We start from the raw sequence: 19148 nt of genomic DNA, 5'->3' as shown, positions 1-19148 counted from the left end.
CATTGCATTCATAGCCAGTTTATGGAACATTAATTTAAAGGAAAAAAAAAATCAACCCAAAAATAACACACCAAAAAATTTTAGGACAGTAAATTCAGTAAGTTTTGTCTCATGGGGTCCAAAAAAAAGCATTTGAAAGAGCTTTGGATAAGGAATCTGCAATCAACACATGCGAAGCCTATGAAGCAACAAGGCATACTTTTGAACTAAAGGAAGAAGAAAAAGTAAAAACTATCAGTCAGATCTTTCTAAAACCTAGATCATGTCCAAGATTAGGCCAAGGAAAATAAAAAAGGAGAGAAAAAAAGAATTGCATCAACAGAAATCTTTTTATTGTATAAGGACTCCCATTGTCCTTTAAGAGCAGCAGCTTTATTTCCAAAGATACATTTGCTGTTTTGTGGGAAACAATCTGCATTACAGAATTTAGGAGTAGTACAAGGGGCTTCAATAAAAAAAAATATATTCTCTGCACTGAGTAGGTTCAGGGTTTATCTGAACAATGCACACTGTTTATTCCAGAGGTGTACTAACTTTTTGCAAGGACACTCGCTGATGGGCCTTTTATTAAGGTCACTCTAAGAAATCTTGTGGGGTGATAAACACATAGTATGTTGTAGACAGGAAAGAGGAAACATAACCTTTTGTAAAAGAATGCTGAAACAAACATCCACTGAATCTAAGCAGTTTAAGTTCTGCACAGATAATTAAAATAAGTTCAGCACTGATTAGTCTTACAAAAATAGTAAGGTGTTCTGACAATACTCCACCTTTGAAAGTCACTGGTGGAGTACACTGAAAACCATAGTTGTATGCTTTAATTTTCTTCTACACAGACATAATTTTGGATTATTAGACTAGACTATCTGGCTAAAGCCTTTTTGTCAATTCAGGCTAAAATAGCCTTAAACAGACTCCATGAGGAGGGTGGTATATTTGCTCAAAGAGGACTTTTAAAGCTTTTACAAATTGAAGCCTTTCTTATCTTTGTCCTGAAGAAAGAGATTTTCTAGAAACAACATGAGAAACTATCATAGACTCTATGCCACACTTACACTATGAGACATGCCCTAACCATGTAGAGAGGTTATAACAAAACAAAAGTAGTGTTGAAAGTTTTAGACACAGTGGGATCAGAGTAGGGCAGAATAGTGTTAAGTAGGTTAAAAGTTTTGTGCCGTGCACCAGGTTGCATTGGTATATTGAGGGAAATGAGCATTTCTGTGGTTTGGGATCTCCAGCACATGAAAGATACTGGAAAATCAGGCAGTGTCCAGCAGAGGGCTACGGAGATGTAATCCACAAGATGCACAAGGTGAAGCAGAGACAGGCATCTTTGCTTATGTGGAAACGAGAAGACCAACATGGATGTGAGGGTCTTCATTTCTGTAGCATACAGAAAATGGAGCCAGATTCTTCTCAGATGCATAATGAAAAGACAAGACCCAATGGACACTACCCTAACTGCAGTAAGACATATTCCAACTAGTTATAAGGAAAAAACCCTTCCCATTGAGGGTGGTCGAGTACTGGAAGAGCTTGCCGAGCAAGAGGTTGTTGAATCTCCCCTCTCAGGACTGTGTAAATCTGTCTGGACAGGGTCCCAAGCAACCTGACTGAACCTAGATGTCAGCCTTGGTTTAAGCGGGGAATAAACTAGATGAATTCCAGATGTCCCTTCTGAGATGAACTATTCTTTAATTCCAGGTTTTGAAAGTCTCTAAAGCTTGCTATTTCCAAAACTTTTATGGCTGCTGTGGATACACAGATCTTTCCCTTTCTTCCCATTAGATTGATAACATATATACAATACGTTACTGATTTAATGGCTCAAATTCCAAAAGGCCGAAGTGTCTTAAAGGAGAGCCACAAGAGTTAACTAACCTATTTCATACCCTGTGTAACACTGTTTAGAATATCCCCATCCAGCTTCAAGGAGAAAAATCCATTTTATCTCATACCAGTGACTTGAACACTACCAAAGCACTGCTACAGTACAGATACTTAAGAACATAAAGAAAAAGCTTCCTTTGTACAGACTAAAAGAATGATTGCCGCGTTACAAGAGAACTGAGCACTCACATTTCAGACTGGCCTGCAAGCAGATGCACATTGCTCCAAACAAAAAAGGTAGCAAAGTTTGTGACAAATGACTTTTGAATGTGTATTTGAAAAGGATAAGGACATCTTTTGCCTCCACATCATAACTGCCCTTGAAACAACAGCCCCAACAAAAAAAAAAAACCACCTCTAATATTTGCACGGCCCTTCTTTCCCTATTGCTCTGCTCTGTGGTCATTTGGTCCTTCCACTCTCACAGAAGAATCACTGTTACACGTGTTTCTCATATCTGTCAGTGAGATGCATAAGTAACAATTTTCCTATATTAAGCCCTAAGGAAATTAGATTTTTTGTTAATTAATGTGAGCACTCCACTGACAGATACCACTATTCTTCTCACTATTTTTTCACTCAATTTCACATTCCTTTCTCTGGCTTGAATGCTTCATACACTTACATTTAAGGGAAGAACCAGTAAATTGGCACTGTCATTATTTAGTGTAGGAAAAAAAAGCCAGATAGATATTTTATTACACAATTTGGTGGAACATTTTAAGTAAAATCTATTGGTTTGAAATATTCCAGCATATGGCTCAATAGGTAGAAATCAATGAATTTTGGTGCCAGAATTCATGAATTAAACAGTTGCAAATTCACTTTAAATCTATGGACTTCCTTATGTTCAAAGTTCTAGAACTGCTTACCCACTTGAAAGTTAGAAGACACATATTTCACCTTAGTATAAAAGCACTTCCCCATTATGAAGGCATTGTAGCAGATTTTCCATTGGTTTATTCTGCTGGAGTTTTTTAGAATTTTCATTATATTTCAAAGCTAATTCAGATTTTTTCTCTTTGTATATCAAATAATAAACGACTCCATTACCTTCCTTTTTCATTCCTGCTCGAAAACACTTTTTTAAACGACAATATCTGCATTGATTCCTTTTGTCCTTGTCAACAATACATTGTCGGTTGAATCTATCAGAGACAAGAAAAGGCAAATGTATAAAGCATTAATAAAGTAGGACCCTGATTACAAAGAAGCAAACCAACTAATCTGTCCTGTCAGAATAATTTCTATAACCACAGACTCTCTTCTTCAGTTGCACTGATTATTCTTCTTTATTAATCAGTTTTGAGAGCTGTTTTGTACCTGCTCATTTTCTAGGAATATATGCATGTGTACAAACATGTGTATGCATTGGAATAGGCAAGTGCGGAAAATTTTGTAGTTATGTACATCATTTACACCTCAACTGATTTCTGAGGTATATCAGTAACTGGCTGCATCAAATGGTGGTGGAGGAAAAAAAGAAGAAAAACTGCAAATAGAAAAAGGAAAGCACAATCAAGGAAAAAGCCAAGTGTTGCTGCCATGGAGGAGCCCCTTAGCTGCAAAACCATTACCCTTGTCTGGCAGTGTTTACTCCTTCTGGGAGATAACAATGAACAAGCTGCATGTTTTATCACTACAGGTGGCAACCTAAACAGGAAATGAGAGGAACCAACACAATGAAATAAAGGCTTGAGGAAATACACGGAGCATGACACTGCAAGGTGGCTTACCCAGGCTATTGTGCACATCTACAGGTGTGCCTAAAGTGAATGCAGATGAGCCATTTGCCCCTCTCCTTGTCTAGGTCTGCCTTTTTTTCTTTTCATGTGTTTGTTAGATAAACAGACTCTGAAAAAGCAGAGCTCTTCCTGAAATCACTTGTGTCAGCTCTTGACACACCACTTTAGGGGTATGCCTATGCTATATCACTGTGCTATGCCTGTAAGGGAGAGGCTTCCTTATAAGAGTATTACACAACCAAGGAAGAGTGAAGGAAACAACATTTCCAGTAACAAGCCATTCTTAGAAATGTTTTCTCGTTACCCCATACAATGGCATAAGGGACAGAGAATGGGGGCTACAGCCAGTTCACCACATGTTGTCTCTGCTGCTACTTCCTCCTCAAGGGGAGGACTCCTCACATTCTTCACCTGCTCCATTGTCAGGCCCCTCAAAACAGAGACAGTTCTCCATGAACTTCTCCAATGTTAGTCCTTCCCATGGGCTTCTTCATGAACTGCCCCAGCATGGTTGCTTTCCACAGTGTGCAGTCCTTTAGGATTGGGCTGCTCCAGCAATGGGTCCCCTGCAGGGTCAAAAGCCCTGCCAGAAAACCTGCTCCAGTGTGGGCTCCTCCTTCCATGGGGCCATAGGTGTGGCCAGGAGCCTGATGCTGCAGAGTCTTCTCATGGGGTCACAGCCTTCTTTCAGGCATCCACCGTCTCCAGCAGGAGGTCCTCCGTGGGCTGCAGGTGGATATCTGCTCTGCTGTGAATTTCCATGCATTTCACGAAGACAGCTGCCTCACCATGGTCTGTACCATGGGCTGCAGGAGAATCTTTGCTCCAGCACCTAGAGCACCTTCTCCCCCTCCTTCTCCACTGAACTTGGTGTCTGCAGAGCTGTTCCTGTATCACGTTCTCACTCCTCTCTTCTCTAGCTACATTTTGTTTCTGCACAATGATTTTTTTTTTTCTTCTTAAATACATTATCCCAGAGGTACTACCACCATTGCTGATAGGCTCAGCTTTGCCCATCTTGGAGTTGGCTGGCATTGGCTTCACCAGATGCTGGGGACACTTCTGACAGCTTCTCACAGAATCCACTTTTGTAGCCCCATCGCTACCAAAATCTTGACTTAAAAATCCAATATAGCCTTTCAGTGATTTGTTTAAACTCATTGAGTTTTCCATATGTTCTGCTCATGGCTCAAAATGGACAGTTTATGGACCTGAGCTTGCACAGAAAATTTCATCAAAAATTGTGCAGGGTGATATTTTGGGCACCATTCAGAAAGTAACAGGTTGTCATTCAGACTGACGGGGGCAAATGGCTGCTCAAAAAGACCTGTGTGTCACACCAAGTGGGAATATGTGCAGAGGTGTTTGTATGGCCCTTAAAACAAGACTCATAAATCTTAGACTTACTATTCAAAAACAACCTTCAAAAGGAAAGAATTTTTGAAAACAGTTACGAATTACAGTTTTCACATTGCAGTGAAAATATGAGCATTTTTCCTTTTTTTTTTCAGGAAATGACCTTTGTAATCATAAATAAAAGAGTGAAACAGCTTCTGAGTGATGTAATGATATCAACAACATCAACAAGTATCTGGAATATAGTCTGGAGTGTGTAATATCAAGTAGCATTCCTTAAGAAAAAGCTGAAAATACCCCAACATAATCTGAAAATTCTGATAAGGTCTGAATACAATTTTTCCTTAAATTCCTTAATTTAGTGCCTCTAGATGATCTTTTGAAATACCTGCATGTATAGACGTGGTTTTTCCTTATGCTACGTCTAAAAAATCCCTTGCATCCATCACAGCTGGAAGCACCATAATGTTTTCCGGTCGCTCGGTCTCCACATATTGCACAGAGACTACTGACCCCGTTGTCAGCAGCATTCATGTTGATAGCTTCTCCTGAACTGTCTGACAAGAGACAAGAACATACACAGTTATGGACAAAACTTCCAACAACAACCTCATGCGCAAGTTGTACCTAAATAGAGGTTTTTTCTGGCCTTTTCTCTTAATTGCCACTTAACAATTTATACAGCATGACCTATCTCATTACGTCTGGTTCTTACTGACGTGAACACTTTCAAAATGATAGAGATGTTAAAAGAATTTATGAAGTTCAAAACAACAAATAATTGTGTTCTAAACTCTTTTCAGCTGAAGGGTTAAAAATTAAAGTGCACTTCTTCATTTATAATTACACATACATTCCTACTAAAGGAATACTGAAAGATTCCTGAAGTTCCTGAAGAGGAACTTTGGCACAAAGCGGTGTTAACTGGTAAAGATCTCTTGTATCAGTTCTCATACAAGCTGGCAATAGCCGGTAACTCTCATACAAAGGTTTGTGACATTAAACAAAGAAACAAAAAAAAGAGGGGTTTTGCACAACTTAATTTAAAAAAACCCAAACAAAAATGCATGCTAAGAGTCTGTTATTTCCTCAAATATATTTTTGACAGGAACACCGGTGCAGTCTCTCCTTGCACAGAATATTAGCTATGTGATTAACAATTAGTTACTGAATATGGTAAACACTACTGAATAAGTTCACCTGAAAGCAAACCAGTTATATTTATACTTTGAGTCACAATGTTAGCAGACATGTTCAAAACAACAACTGCAAAATAGCTTTTTGTTTTGCTTCTGGTTTAAATGAAAGGAAAATATGCCCTAAGCATTTGTAGCTGTTTTGTCCAGGAGAGGAAAGAGTGCTACATTAATTAGATATGCAAACAGATTCAAAAGTCAAGTACATGAGGTCATGAACAGTGTACAGGATGAAGAGCAAAACTGTTAATATATATATTATTCATATTATATAGATCCAACTGAAATGTATAACATAAATACATTATAAAATTTTCATTGTGTCTGGCAGAGCTTAAAAGTTAAAGAGTTCTTTAGATACAGAGAGAAGCAACCTTTCTGTTTTGTTTTGGTTTACAGAGCTGTAATTGATAGGAATTACATTAAAAATGATTAAATAAAATGAAATCTTATAAGTAAGAACTCAGTTCTGTAAAGATTTTATTTTAAAATCAGAATTTTCATGACTGGAAAATTATTTTTCAACTAGGTTACAGAATTGTTTTAGAAAAATATAAGACTTTTCTTTTGTGGTTTTTTAACTTTGCATCATACAGCAGAATAATTAAAAATACAGTATTTGAATGTTATGATGAAAAATTTCACAGCAATATAAACAAGGACATATTTATTTTCTTTGGTGTTATTCTGAAACAAAATGTCTGGAAAATTGACCCGATGTTGAAAAATTCTTTGATTTCAATAGAACTGTGTAATCTGCCTGAATGTGGCTTGTTAAAGTTCTCTAAATGCTCCCAGTTAATTTAGACAGCTAGAAAAGATACACAGGAAGGTTCATAAGTGGCAGCTTTCAGTTCCAGACTAGCACTGTAACAAGACAATGTATTTATAAATGCTGTAAGAAAATATTTAGGCTAAACTCTAAACAAACTCTAAACATAAGAAGGATGTACCTGATAACTAATAATTATCAAGCTAATCACTTACAGTGATAATTTAACCAGCTCTATCGCCAGCACATAATGCAACCAAGCACAATCTCCCTAATCTGGCTTCCCATTTTATTTAACATTAACAGATCCAAAAGGGTGCTATTCAGCAAAAAACAAATGACCAATGAAATACCCATATTAGAACAAAAAGCAGAGAAATCATCTAAAGTTATATAATCATTGTTGATAGCTTCAAATTCAGTTAGGGCATAAAGTTCTGTTTTTTCTTCCTAAATCAATAACCAAATCTACTCTTCTATTTACTAAGCTTGCTGTAATGCAACATCAGAAATTCAGATAAAACTTAAAGCCCAACAATGAAACCTTAATTAGTTTCTATATGGCAGGAATATGTGGAAATTCAGGTGCTAAATATTTTTCCTGCAAATCACTACATATTGGTTCTGCCTTTTAAAAATACATACTACTATATATCTATGAATTGTTCTTTAAGATACAATAAGCCAACATTTTTAGTGTATTAAAAGATTTGGAAGGCCATTTTTGAGTAGTTTAACTTGCCTGATACTTTTATTCTTTTATTCACTTTTTTTTTTTTTTTGGTCAGTACTCAATAGCAGAATGAAATGGCATGCTTTCTATTTCAAGCATAAATTATTGATACAACTTCTCAAAAATTGCATATAAAAAGTCTGCCTAAAGTGTTACATTAGCCAAATGCAAATACTTTTTCTCAGCAAAACATTATCCTCTAGAAAGCCAATGTGATTCTTTTTTAATCACTCTTGTTCCTATATACACTTAGCTAGAAAGGTTAGATCAACACTTAAATTAAAAAAATATTGGTCCAACAATTAGAAACTAGGCATCAAGAAACAGTAGCTAATTTTTTTCACAAACCTCTGGATGATTTTGTCCTTTCTTTCTGAAAGTTATATACGAAATATACTTCCATGTCCAAACTGTCAATACTAGTTATTCATTTGTCTTACAGTAAATAAAACAACTGCTGAATAGACCATTTTCTTCCTTTGATTAACTGACTGGTGACAGTACAGCTACTTTATTATATATAACCTCTCTTTTATTTTCCTTAAAGAATTATAATGTTACTAACTTAGAGTCAGCGATGAAGCGTAAGAGAGCAGATTTGTAGTTTGAAAACAACCCCCAAATGCTCCATTAATAAAACATTTAACTAACACCTTATAGCATTACTAAACTTCACTTTTTCTGTTAACTGGCTTGATTTTGCCTCACAGGGCAGAACTCACCATTGCCATCATACAGAATCTGCATAGTTTCAAACTCCAGTGCTGTATATGTCGGATCTAAAACTTCACTGTAGTTTGCCATTTCCATGTCCAGTATTGGTTCTGAGAGCCTCATCATTGAATGCAAAAGCAGTGAAAAAGCTGTTCAAATGTACAACCTTCCCATTCTGTTTCACAGTGATTGATAATCCAAAGTTAACTATAACTGTGTCACTTACGTGCAGCAATGGGAGGAGCTGGAAAACTGCTTCTGCATGCTGTATTTTACCTGGGTATTTTTTTCTTTTATGATACAGTGCAACCCTTCTGATAATCTTGGAATGCTTTTTGAAATAATCTTATCAGGAGTTGTATTGGTTCCAGTTCTTGCATGAACCCAAGGACGTGCAGGAAGCTTCCTATCCCTTATTCTTTGCTGCACATTTTGTTGTCAATGTGTGGTAAAACAGTTCTAAACAAACTACTCAGGTTGTTCTGTGTAGAGACTTTAATTTCATATGCCATTCTGCTCTCTCTCTTCAGAACAATAAGGAAATGTGATATGATTATGGACTATCTCAAACTATACCCATATCGCCCACCTTCATATTTTAAAAGACAGCTGTAAAAACCTCCCATTTTACAGCTGGTAGTATTCTTTCCCACTGTCAATGACCTAGCTCTGTAGGCATCCTTAAGCAAGACTTCAAGTCACACAAGCGTGCAGCAAGGCCAGTTCATAAATCCCCTCTATCACACACTGTGCTGCTGCAATGGCTCTGGGCACCGGACCCTCCACACTCTCAGACAGTGGCTTCCTGCTCTAACCCTCTTTCATACAAGATGTGATGGCTGCATGGCATTTCCAAGCACCATTCAGATGCACAGGGGGAAAAGAAATATTAATCACTTTCTCTGTAATGAAGAATCTCTGGGTAGGTCCACAGCTCATCAGTTGGTAGACACGGCATGTACAAACCCAGTTAAAAACCCCCTGTAAAGCTGCTTGAATCTGTGCCAAATATATAGCTGAACAGCAGAATTTCACTTGCTAATCTGGTGCTTTCAAATGTTGGATAGCAGGATTTCAAATGTTATTACTTCTCAATACATTCTTTAAAGAAAACTACCCTTTACACTGCTGAAAAACAGTTACATAAAGATTACATATACAGGAAAACTGCCCAGTTTATGCCTAATTAACAAGTGCTAGTAACTGTATACACAGCACTGAAATGCATATTTGAATGGAGAAGAGTGTCTGCAGTTGCTGTTCAGTAAAAGTAGCTGTAAAAGGGCATCTGTAGTGGTTTAGTAACATAAACCAACTCCTTGATTAACTAATTAAATAAATAAATATTTTAAAAAGCTATTTGTGACAGACAAGTTACCAATGAAGGAGGAAAATTTACATGAAAAGACCTAGAAAAAAGCCTTTCAAAATTCATACTTCTAATATCCATGTCCCCAGGGTTACCTGAGAGTCACAAATCATCCTGTCTCCTTGTGGACATGTAGATGCAGTCTCAGGCCAGTTCTCCTCCTGACTCCAACAGAGCCCAGTAACATAATTATGACAACAGGATTCTTGTATAATTCACAGACCTATCCCTAAACCAAAGCATATTTACAGTTGTGTTACTGCTTGCACAAATTCTCAGATTTTAGAGGGTCTCCACAGGGGCTGTCCTTTTCAACCTACTGCTATTCCTTTTCCTTTAAACCATTCATCCATTACTGTATTTAATGAGATATCAAAAACTGAAAAAGGTACTTCTTAAAAAGGGCAATCCTATAATTTCATGCATTCATATGAATAGCACATTTATTAACAACTGATATGACTACAAATACTTCCTATACACAACAAAAGACAATACCAAGAAATGGCAATTTTTAAAGATATTTAAGAATATGACTGAAATTTTAGAATATTTACTGTCTAAAATCACATAAAAAAAAATTACTCAGAAAGTGTCATTTCACAGTACTGAAAGTGTACAAGGTTTCACAGTTTTTAAACACAGCTAATATTTCCTCCTTTTTCTTAAAGAAATATATTAAGATTGATGAAGAGCTATTTTTTGACAGCCAATATTGCTTAGGAAATCACTGTAGTTTCATAATGAGATGGAATAATTTTATATTACCTGATGGCTCAGTTTGAAAAGTTTCTTCTGTAGCAGAATTTGTTGTATTTGCTACAACCATTTGTTGTGTTTGTATATTATTTGCTATAAAACTAATTACTAGTTACGTAAAAATTGATTCATTGCCTTAAGATGCTAATTAGCAAAATATAAAAATGCTTACACGTTAACTAGAATTCTCTTTTGTTCTTCAGTGTACACTTTCTGATAAGATTTTCTATAAATATTATCTGTGTTTTAATACCAAAATTGTATGCTTGCAAAGATATCCATTGCATATTTTTTTAATTCAAAATGCCAGTTCTGAAAACATTCTGGCATACAAGTAAATTTAAAATAAGGGAATGGATGGAAGATGGAAGATATCAAGTATGACATGATCAAATCCTGCTATTCCCTCTGCTATTAGAAGAACTTCTTCAATGCTGCCAAAACAGGTCCCTTAGTGACTGCTAAAGAGAGGGAATGAATTGACCCTTCATACTTCTGTCATATAAAAACTTATTTCAATTGATTTTTTAATATGGAAAAATGTACGCTACAGGAAAGACATTCTTTATACTATTTTTTCATGTTTTGCTAAGGAAACTTCTTACAGTCAAATCTTGCACTCATAAAAATGTGCTTTCTGGGGGATTTTTGGCATCATGAAGTACATCATGAACAATTAATGTATACTAAATCACTATGGTAAAATATTAATATGTTCTCTTTCAGCCTTATGTGGATTAGAATGCAGTCCTGGAATTAGAGCAGTCGACGAAAGAAGCTAATGATGAACAGCTTTTGGTCTTATGTCAGTCCAAGCTTTATACTGTTCACTACTATTCAGACTCCCACACAGCAGATTTCTTTTCATATTGGACACCTGCACTGTTCTTCAAATGCTGAATGACACCGCAGCTTGTAGTATAAAATGTTCTAAGTGAAGTCATCTACTACTGACAGCCAAGAAATATCAGCCTAAGGTAAGCAAAAGTTTTAAAACTGTGTAATTAGTCAAACTGCTAAGCACTTCTTTGAGATAAGTGATAATGTAAATTTGAGTAAGAAATAATTTCTCAAAGTAAATTTACCAGTAATTGTGAAAAGAAAGCTACACAATAATGGTTTTGTTCATGTGGTTTTCTTGCTTTTTTTCTTTAAATCTGATGACCTCAGGATCACATACAGATCCTAGCATTCCTATCTTATCTTTAAAACTATTAACTCTGTTAATTGTTCAGCTCTCCATATTAAATGCAATCATTCTTTCTGACTGGGGTATAAAATACAGCACAACCTACTAAAATCAAGGTTCTTTCCATAAAAGGCTTCCTGAAAATAAAAACAAATCTGAAACTACTATCAACACTGAAACAGTTTTGGTTTTCTTTTTTTTATTTTTTTTTTAAATAAATAGTAATATGTCCCTTTATCTTTCCAGCTTAGTAAGAAATGTAGGTTGCCAGAATAAAGTGTTAATTCAAAGGAATATTTTTCTTGTTTCCCATATATTCTAGGTAAGAACACACCTTCGCTCTATTTCCTGCTTTGCAAGTACAGTGAATTGTGGCACACATACTTGGAAGGCATCCTGCTTTTGTCAATAACCTGTCATATTTATCCAGCATGCTGGCAAAACACACATTTTGATCTGTTTCCCCTCTTGATGGCTGGCACATGTAGGACAGGATATGCATGGAGTCCATGCTAACAAACCCGAAAGAAACCATATGAGCTGAGTCAGAATGTTTCCTTACTACAGTGAACTCAAAGAGACCTGCAAGCGAGACAGTTTATTTGCCAAAAGCTTGCTACCCAGGAAGCAGTGTGAAAATTTCTGCACACCCATGGGCAATCTCATCTTTGGCTTACAAAGATACGCGCCCATGTAATACCACAGACTGTGCTTCCCTCTGCTAGAACACACCCTCAGTGCCAGGGAGAACACTGCTAGTCACCATCACATCAGCTCTGCTGACACCCACCCCCAAGTGCTTCATAAATGGTCCATGAGTAATGACTGGGAAATGTTTGCTTGTATTGTATATGTGTTTGTCATGGAAATGTTTGTAACACTGTGGCATTATTTTATTTGGTAGAGATTGCTGGCTTTTTGTTTTTTAAATAAATAAAAATGTTAGAGTTGGATCAGATCTAAAAATCCGTGATAAAGTATAAATGTGTATTAAAGTATAAATGTGTATTACCAAGCTTCTTCAAAAAGAAATAAATAGCCTTTTTACTTAACACCTAAATAACATGATGGCAACATGGCTACAGTCCTCTACAACTCTAAGATGTTGCAGCAAGGCTTGTAATGTTGTGCCCTCCTCCTCTCCCCGGCCCTCAAAAAATTTCAGAGCCAAACAAGGACAAAGTTGCCTTTGAGCTGGTTAATGTGAAAGGATTTTTCAGAACACTTTTTGAATCATGAGAATAAACATATAGCACAACTGCTTCCACTAAGGTGACCAAAGGCATGGTCTCATACTCCTCAAACCCAGCACCAACTATCACCTTCAACAAATAAATTTATGGCACTTAGACTTTTGACTTTGTCCTAAAAATTATAGTGATTAAATAAAACACTAGAAAAGCAAAGTCAGTACCAGAATTGAGTAACAGCTTTTCACAGCACACTTATTAGGGAAGGTGGTAAGATTGGCTGCAACAAATCATGCCAGGTGAAACCAAAGTACAGATCTTTGTGGGAAATCTAGGCTAAGCCTGTTTTCATTACTCACATTTTCAGACACTTAGACCACCCCAGGCATTCTATAGAAAGCAGATTCTTGCACATATTGAATTTGCCTCTTTTTTTCAGTTAAATTGGTCATTCATTATGTTGAGCTCTGCTCTAACACACAGCACATATAGCTTTCTTTCATAAGTTATGTTGAGGGTTGTGTTTGGGTTTTTTTTCATTTTGGCATAACAGGGAACAGACAATTATTGTGAGGTCTGATTGTCTTCATATTTATGTTTTTGGCTTAAAAAAGTATTCGTCTTTCAGAACAACCAGCTACAACTTCAATGGTCATGAATGTGAATGAATATAAAAAACAAAGAACATGCCTGGTGTCTGACTTGTCAAATACTACGGACCCACCCTACAGCACTCTTTAAAACTTGAAATAATCCCAAAATAGTTATGAAGACATCAATGAGTAGTCTACACCAGAGTTTCAAAGCTGAGTAAGAGATCTAGTACTCCAAATCCTATGAAGTGCAATTTACAATTTTAATCTTGCATCCACCTCAGTATTTGCCCTGTCAGTAGCTGAGGGGAAATATCAAAGGAATATGAAAGCTCTAAAATATTTTTAGCCTGAAGAATAGCTGCTGCAGTATAATTTTAAGTATAATTTACACTTGCTGAGGATATATCTTGCTTTCAGATTCTCCCTCTCTATTCCAAATATAATTCTCTCCATCTTATTCTAAAAGGTTAAATGATTTATTTATTCACTTTATATACCACAGTGTCATTGAGGGGATATGCTACTAGGATAGCAACAGTAATATAATGGTGTCATATGCAAAGAGATGTTACATCAACTCTTAAGGTGAAGGTAGACAAAGCTATCTGGTTTATCTGGTTTTATTTATCATTTACACATGCACACATACATCAGTGAGTGACCTGGGTAGCATCTCACAAAGTATAAGATACATTGCAGTTCACAAACCCTTAGCTGTATTCTCTCTTTAACAGAAAGGCGTTCTGATGATGATTCTCACATTGTATTCACCCACAATCTTTGCAGAGCAAAATTATTAAGGCAGTATCTTCTTCATTTTGCAGATGTCCCATGCTACTGTTTGTCAATGGTTTAGTGAAACCCATGGTGTCTCTGTGACAGCCTTTCAGCAAATAATACCACCAGTAGGAAATATTCAAGGAAAAGCCATCTCATAGCCAAGAGGTCAAACATGGACCATTGCATACAGGGCATCACTAAATGTCAACAGCTAGCTGCACAACTGCGCTGAGGGAGAGCATTGTGTCAGGGTGATGGAAGGGTCAAGGCCGCGATGGTGCCAGTTGAAGTAGCACATTTCTACAGGAAGATTTAGAAGGATGAGTAATGGTGAAGTGGAAGCTTGAAGACAGTCATTCAAAAAGGAGGCTGAGGGGTGCCCTCATTCCTCTCTACAGCTTTCTGAAGACAGGAAGTGGAGAAGGAGGGAGATTCTGATCTCTTCTCCCTTATATCCAGAGATAGGCTGAATGGGAATGGTTCAAAACTATTTCAGGGGAGGTTTAGACTGAACATTAGGATAAATTTTTTTACCAGAGAGTGGTTGAACATGGAAGATTTCCTAGAGAGGTGATCAGTGCCTCAAGCCCGACAGTGTCTAAGAGGCATTTGGACAATGCTCACCAAGGCTTTAATTTGATCAGCAATGATTTGGTCAGGCAGTTGGACTAGATGGTTGCTTCAAGTCCCTTTCAACTGGAACAGTCTATTCTATTCAAATCTCATCTAGTCTAGTGTATCCTAATATCTTCTATTCAGTCAGAACACAGTATGCCAGATGCAAGGTTTAGGTGGTAAAGACTGAGGACACAGAAGAGTTATATTCCTTTAGCCATTCCAGGAGGATGTCCACAGTAGACTGCAAGGCATGTAGATATCAAATGCTTTGCAGATTTAAAGTCTTTCTTTATGTACACATACATTTATACTCATGTACGTACACACAGGAATTTACTGTCAGTGCTTTTGTGATAGCTGAATTTGCCTCTTGAATTATCACTGATTATACCTACAAAAATTAATCTGACAGGGTGAAGCTCTCCCTTCTACATACTGAATCTTAGTAATTCTTCACATTGTATTCTCCATGTCCAGATTCTCTCCGTGAACTAACAGCAAATTTGTATTTTGCCAGTTCAGTCCATTTCTGTGCTCACTTTGTGTCCAGATTAACAGTAGATTTGCTAACCCTATCTAAGGTTAGCAGGCACTATTAGAAAACTGTGCATATTTATGGGGAGAAAGAATAAAAACCAGTATACTTTTGCTTTTTACATTGCAACAGATTAGGTTTATTGTTAGGTATGTGAAATACTATTAGGTAGACTTTAGTACTTAATATTTCTGTTTTAACTTAATGTTCTTTAGTTCATTTTATTCTTGAAAACTCTCTATAGCCATGAAGTGTTGATCATTTAGAGTGCTTAAAGGATTTTTGTAGCATAGAATTTTGTGGTGAGAATTGCTGAGGTACAGTTAAATGACTGGATACACTTGTTAATTATTTGCTTAAATTAGGTAACTTATTATTTTCTGCTACACACAGGAAAATTAATCAGAGAGTTGTCCTGGAGAGCAGAGTGAAATGAGAAGAAAAGAGAAAAGAGTTCAGGCATAAGATAAAACCAAACCATCATGCTATTGATAAGCAAGACTAAGCACTCCTGTTCAGTCATCCCCAGGTGATTAGTAATTTTTTAATAAGCCTTCTTGGCAGGTTTTATGCAAACTTGCATCGTAAACAATGTTTTATATAGCCAGTTAGATAAAATTTACTTACAATTTACCCACAGTTATCTTAGAAATACCATATAATGAGATTTTTTTTCCACAGATAAACACCCTTGCCTTTGCCATACACAATAAAAGAGTTCAAAAAAAGGTTAACCAGTATCAAGGCAAGGTTTGTTTGGTATTCTTTTTTTTTAACTTGCCTGGATCTTTCTTTTCTTTGTGATCAATTAATCATAGCAAGTCTTCTAATTCCTATATTCTATCCCCTGCTGAATGAGTTATGTACTCTACATAACATTTCAAAACAAACTCAGTACACTTCTGCCCGTGCTAGTGACTATATAACTCTTGGTCCTACGTAAAAAGCTAATTAAATAACTGAATAGTTAGGCAAGTGCCATTATTTTCAGTTACACTGTCTAAAATTAAAATTTTTAACTAGAGCCTAAGCTGACTCATCACATTCCTGCAGAAAGAATGCTGGGTCAACACACTCAGTTTAACTCTTCCAAGACACTAGCATGGTTATCCTTAGCTTAAAAACTTCTCTAATTGCTATTATTACAAAAATGAATTAATGAGAAGTTCAGAGCATACTAAAGACAGTTTAATATGCTCTGAACATCAGTTTAGAGTGAAAGTACGACAAATGAACAAACACTTCAAATACTCCCTGAACAAAGGAACAATGAGAAAGCATAAAGGCATTGCCATAGTTTAGCATAGTTTGGGGTTTTAGTTAAAGAGGGCTCCATCAGCCATGGAAGTGATTCTCTTGCAAAGAGGTGCTTACAGCTTCCTCTAGACCCGACACAACCAATCAACTGGCTAGTTTGAATACTGGCAACTTTTTAAAGCCACTTAAGAAGCCTGACACGCCTCTGTGATCCACATTTAAGAACGAGCAAAGCCCGGGAACGTTCCCTTGCTTCCAGCTTTTGGACAGGTAACGTGGGGGCCCACAGCCCAGCGGGGCCGGGCCCAGCTCGGCGCTGCCCAGCCAGGTCAGCCGTGGTGCGGCTTGGCTGAGATCTCAGCCACTTCTGCTCGCTGGACACCCGGCACAGCCCCCTCAGTGCGGGCCGGGCCGGCCGGGACACAGCCACCCTGGAGCCGAGTGGCCCTGTTCCATCCACGGCCCTGCTCCGTGCAGGCGGCCCCACGGCGTGGCCAGGCCAGGCCAGGCCAGGCCAGCCCTCACCCAGTGCGGCCAAAATTCATCTGAGGCCGCTGTCTGGCAAAGATCATGTGAACAACAGCGAGAGGCAAATTCCAGCTGCAAGGCCCGGGTGAGATTAACTCTTTTAGTGTTGTAAGATTCCTCCAGAACAGATGAAGCCTGTAGATATCAATCCTCTCCCAAGTTGAAGGAAAGGGAAGGGTGAACTCACATGAAGAAAACACCATAAAGACACCAAAATCAGTGAAGAAGGAAGAGCTGAAACCCCAAAAGAGGAGAAAGAGGAGGTGCTTCAAGCCTAGAAGCTGAAATTCTGTTGTAAAGCTATGATGATGGACTATGATACATCAGAGTACCCGTTGTAATTTCATGAAAGCATGGGGAGTGGGGGGTTCAAACTGCAATTGTGAGCAAAAGTATCTGTGCTGAAGTAAGCAAATGTTGAAGTAGCTGTGATTTGATGAGAAGCTTGAACAGAGAGAGATGAAAGTCTCTTACTCCCAGGGAAGAAGAAGACCTCTGTTCCTAGAGATGAAGATGCTCTCAGAGATAGGTGAAGAGACCCTTTGTTTCTGAACAGCTCAACCTTAAAATGGTACCCCAGTAGCTCAAGATGGAGCCCTGAAAAGCAGTTGTGGGGAAAGCTGTAAGACAAGGGAAGGGACTTTCACATGTGAGCAGAGAACCATCCTGGGCGGCTGTCTTGCTGTGACATTGAGGCCATAAGAGAACTGTTTCTTGCAGAGATGTCTCCATAGCAAGAGCAAGAGAGACTCCTCTCCCTAAGTGAACTGAATAAGACTATTAGAGAGGTGGTAAACTGACTGAAAATCTCAAGGGTTGTCTTTTTATCTTGTCAGTGGGAGAAGGGAGAAAGGTAGGGGGAGGAGAAGTGTTCTGAAGGTTTAGTCTGACTTTTTTTCTTTCTTTTAGGTCTGTTAATAAACTTCTTTATATTCTTTTAAGTTTTGTGCCTGCTTTGCTTTCTCCTAATTCTTATCTCACAGAAGGAAAATACGTAAGTAATGGATATTTCGAACCAAACCACTACACTTAATTGGTGTTTCCGCCCGTTTTATGAACTGAACCTGCTACAGGCATATTCTCTGTTTTGACCATATTTCAGATCAGTTCTTTAAAGTATCAAAATAACTCCATTTTATGCATCAAATAAATAAGTTTCTAGAACAACTCACAGCCTAGGAAGGTATGTGTGTAAAATACCCTGATTTTCATAAAACCATAGAATGATTAGGGTTGAAAAAGACCTTAAAGATCTAGTTCCATGCCATGGGCAGGGACACCTTCCACTAGACCAGGTTGCTCAAAGCCTCACCCAGCCTGACCTTGAACACTTCCAGGGATGGGGCATCCACAGCTTCTCTGCACAACCTCTTCCAGTGTCTCACCATCCTCACAGTAAAGAATTTCTTCCTAATATCCAATCTAAACCCAGTGTCTTTTGGCTTCAATCCTTTCAACCTTGTCCTATCACTGCATGCCCTTATGAAAAATCCCTCTCCAGCCTTTTTGTGGGCCACCTTCAAGTACTGAAAGCCTGCTAAAAGGTCTTCCTGAAGCCTTCTCTCTTTCCTCAAATTATTGCATTATATTTCTAACGAGAACAAAGTCATTCTTGCTTTTACCAGACATGAACTGACAACAGTATCTCCTTGAGAATTCAAACAACAGGGTTGTCTTAAGAACCAGGAAGGTCAAGGACACCTGATATCTTTATTGGCAGAGGCATCTATATTCTAAGCACAGCAAATTCAGATCCCAGTGAGAACAAAACAGAATCCTCTGGAGAAGAAGCTCAGGTCTTTGCTTTGCTGTGCACAGACTCTCTTCAATTGGCCAGTGGTTATCTCTTTAATTTTAACATGTTAGGTGTGTTCCCAGGTAGGAACAAAACGTTAAATACTGTGACTTCACAGAAGTA

At 37.6% G+C, this 19148-nt stretch overlaps 1 protein-coding gene across 3 annotated transcripts in view; it reads right to left on the bottom strand.

Annotated features, from left to right (window-relative positions):
* Nucleotides 1-19148, bottom strand: part of HNF4G (hepatocyte nuclear factor 4 gamma) — a 39445-nt gene that overhangs the window by 14423 nt on the left and 5874 nt on the right. For 2 of the 3 annotated variants that reach the window (XM_048287194.1, XM_048287196.1), the window contains exons 1-3: nt 8418-8562; nt 5383-5551; nt 2947-3041 (exon numbers count right to left, since the gene is read on the bottom strand). In XM_048287194.1, coding sequence (XP_048143151.1) covers nt 2947-3041; nt 5383-5551; nt 8418-8535 — 382 coding nt within the window. In that variant the 5' untranslated portion in view covers nt 8536-8562. Of the gene's footprint in view, nt 1-2946; nt 3042-5382; nt 5552-8417; nt 8563-19148 lie in introns of those variants that run through there. The other variant, XM_048287195.1, reaches the window with a different exon arrangement.

Source organism: Corvus hawaiiensis, chromosome 26 (assembly GCF_020740725.1).
Source record: "Corvus hawaiiensis isolate bCorHaw1 chromosome 26, bCorHaw1.pri.cur, whole genome shotgun sequence".
In the NCBI taxonomy this organism is placed as follows: domain Eukaryota; kingdom Metazoa; phylum Chordata; class Aves; order Passeriformes; family Corvidae; genus Corvus; species Corvus hawaiiensis.
The sequence above is the reverse complement of the archived record's forward strand: the minus strand, read 5'-3'. Positions and strand labels throughout refer to the sequence as shown.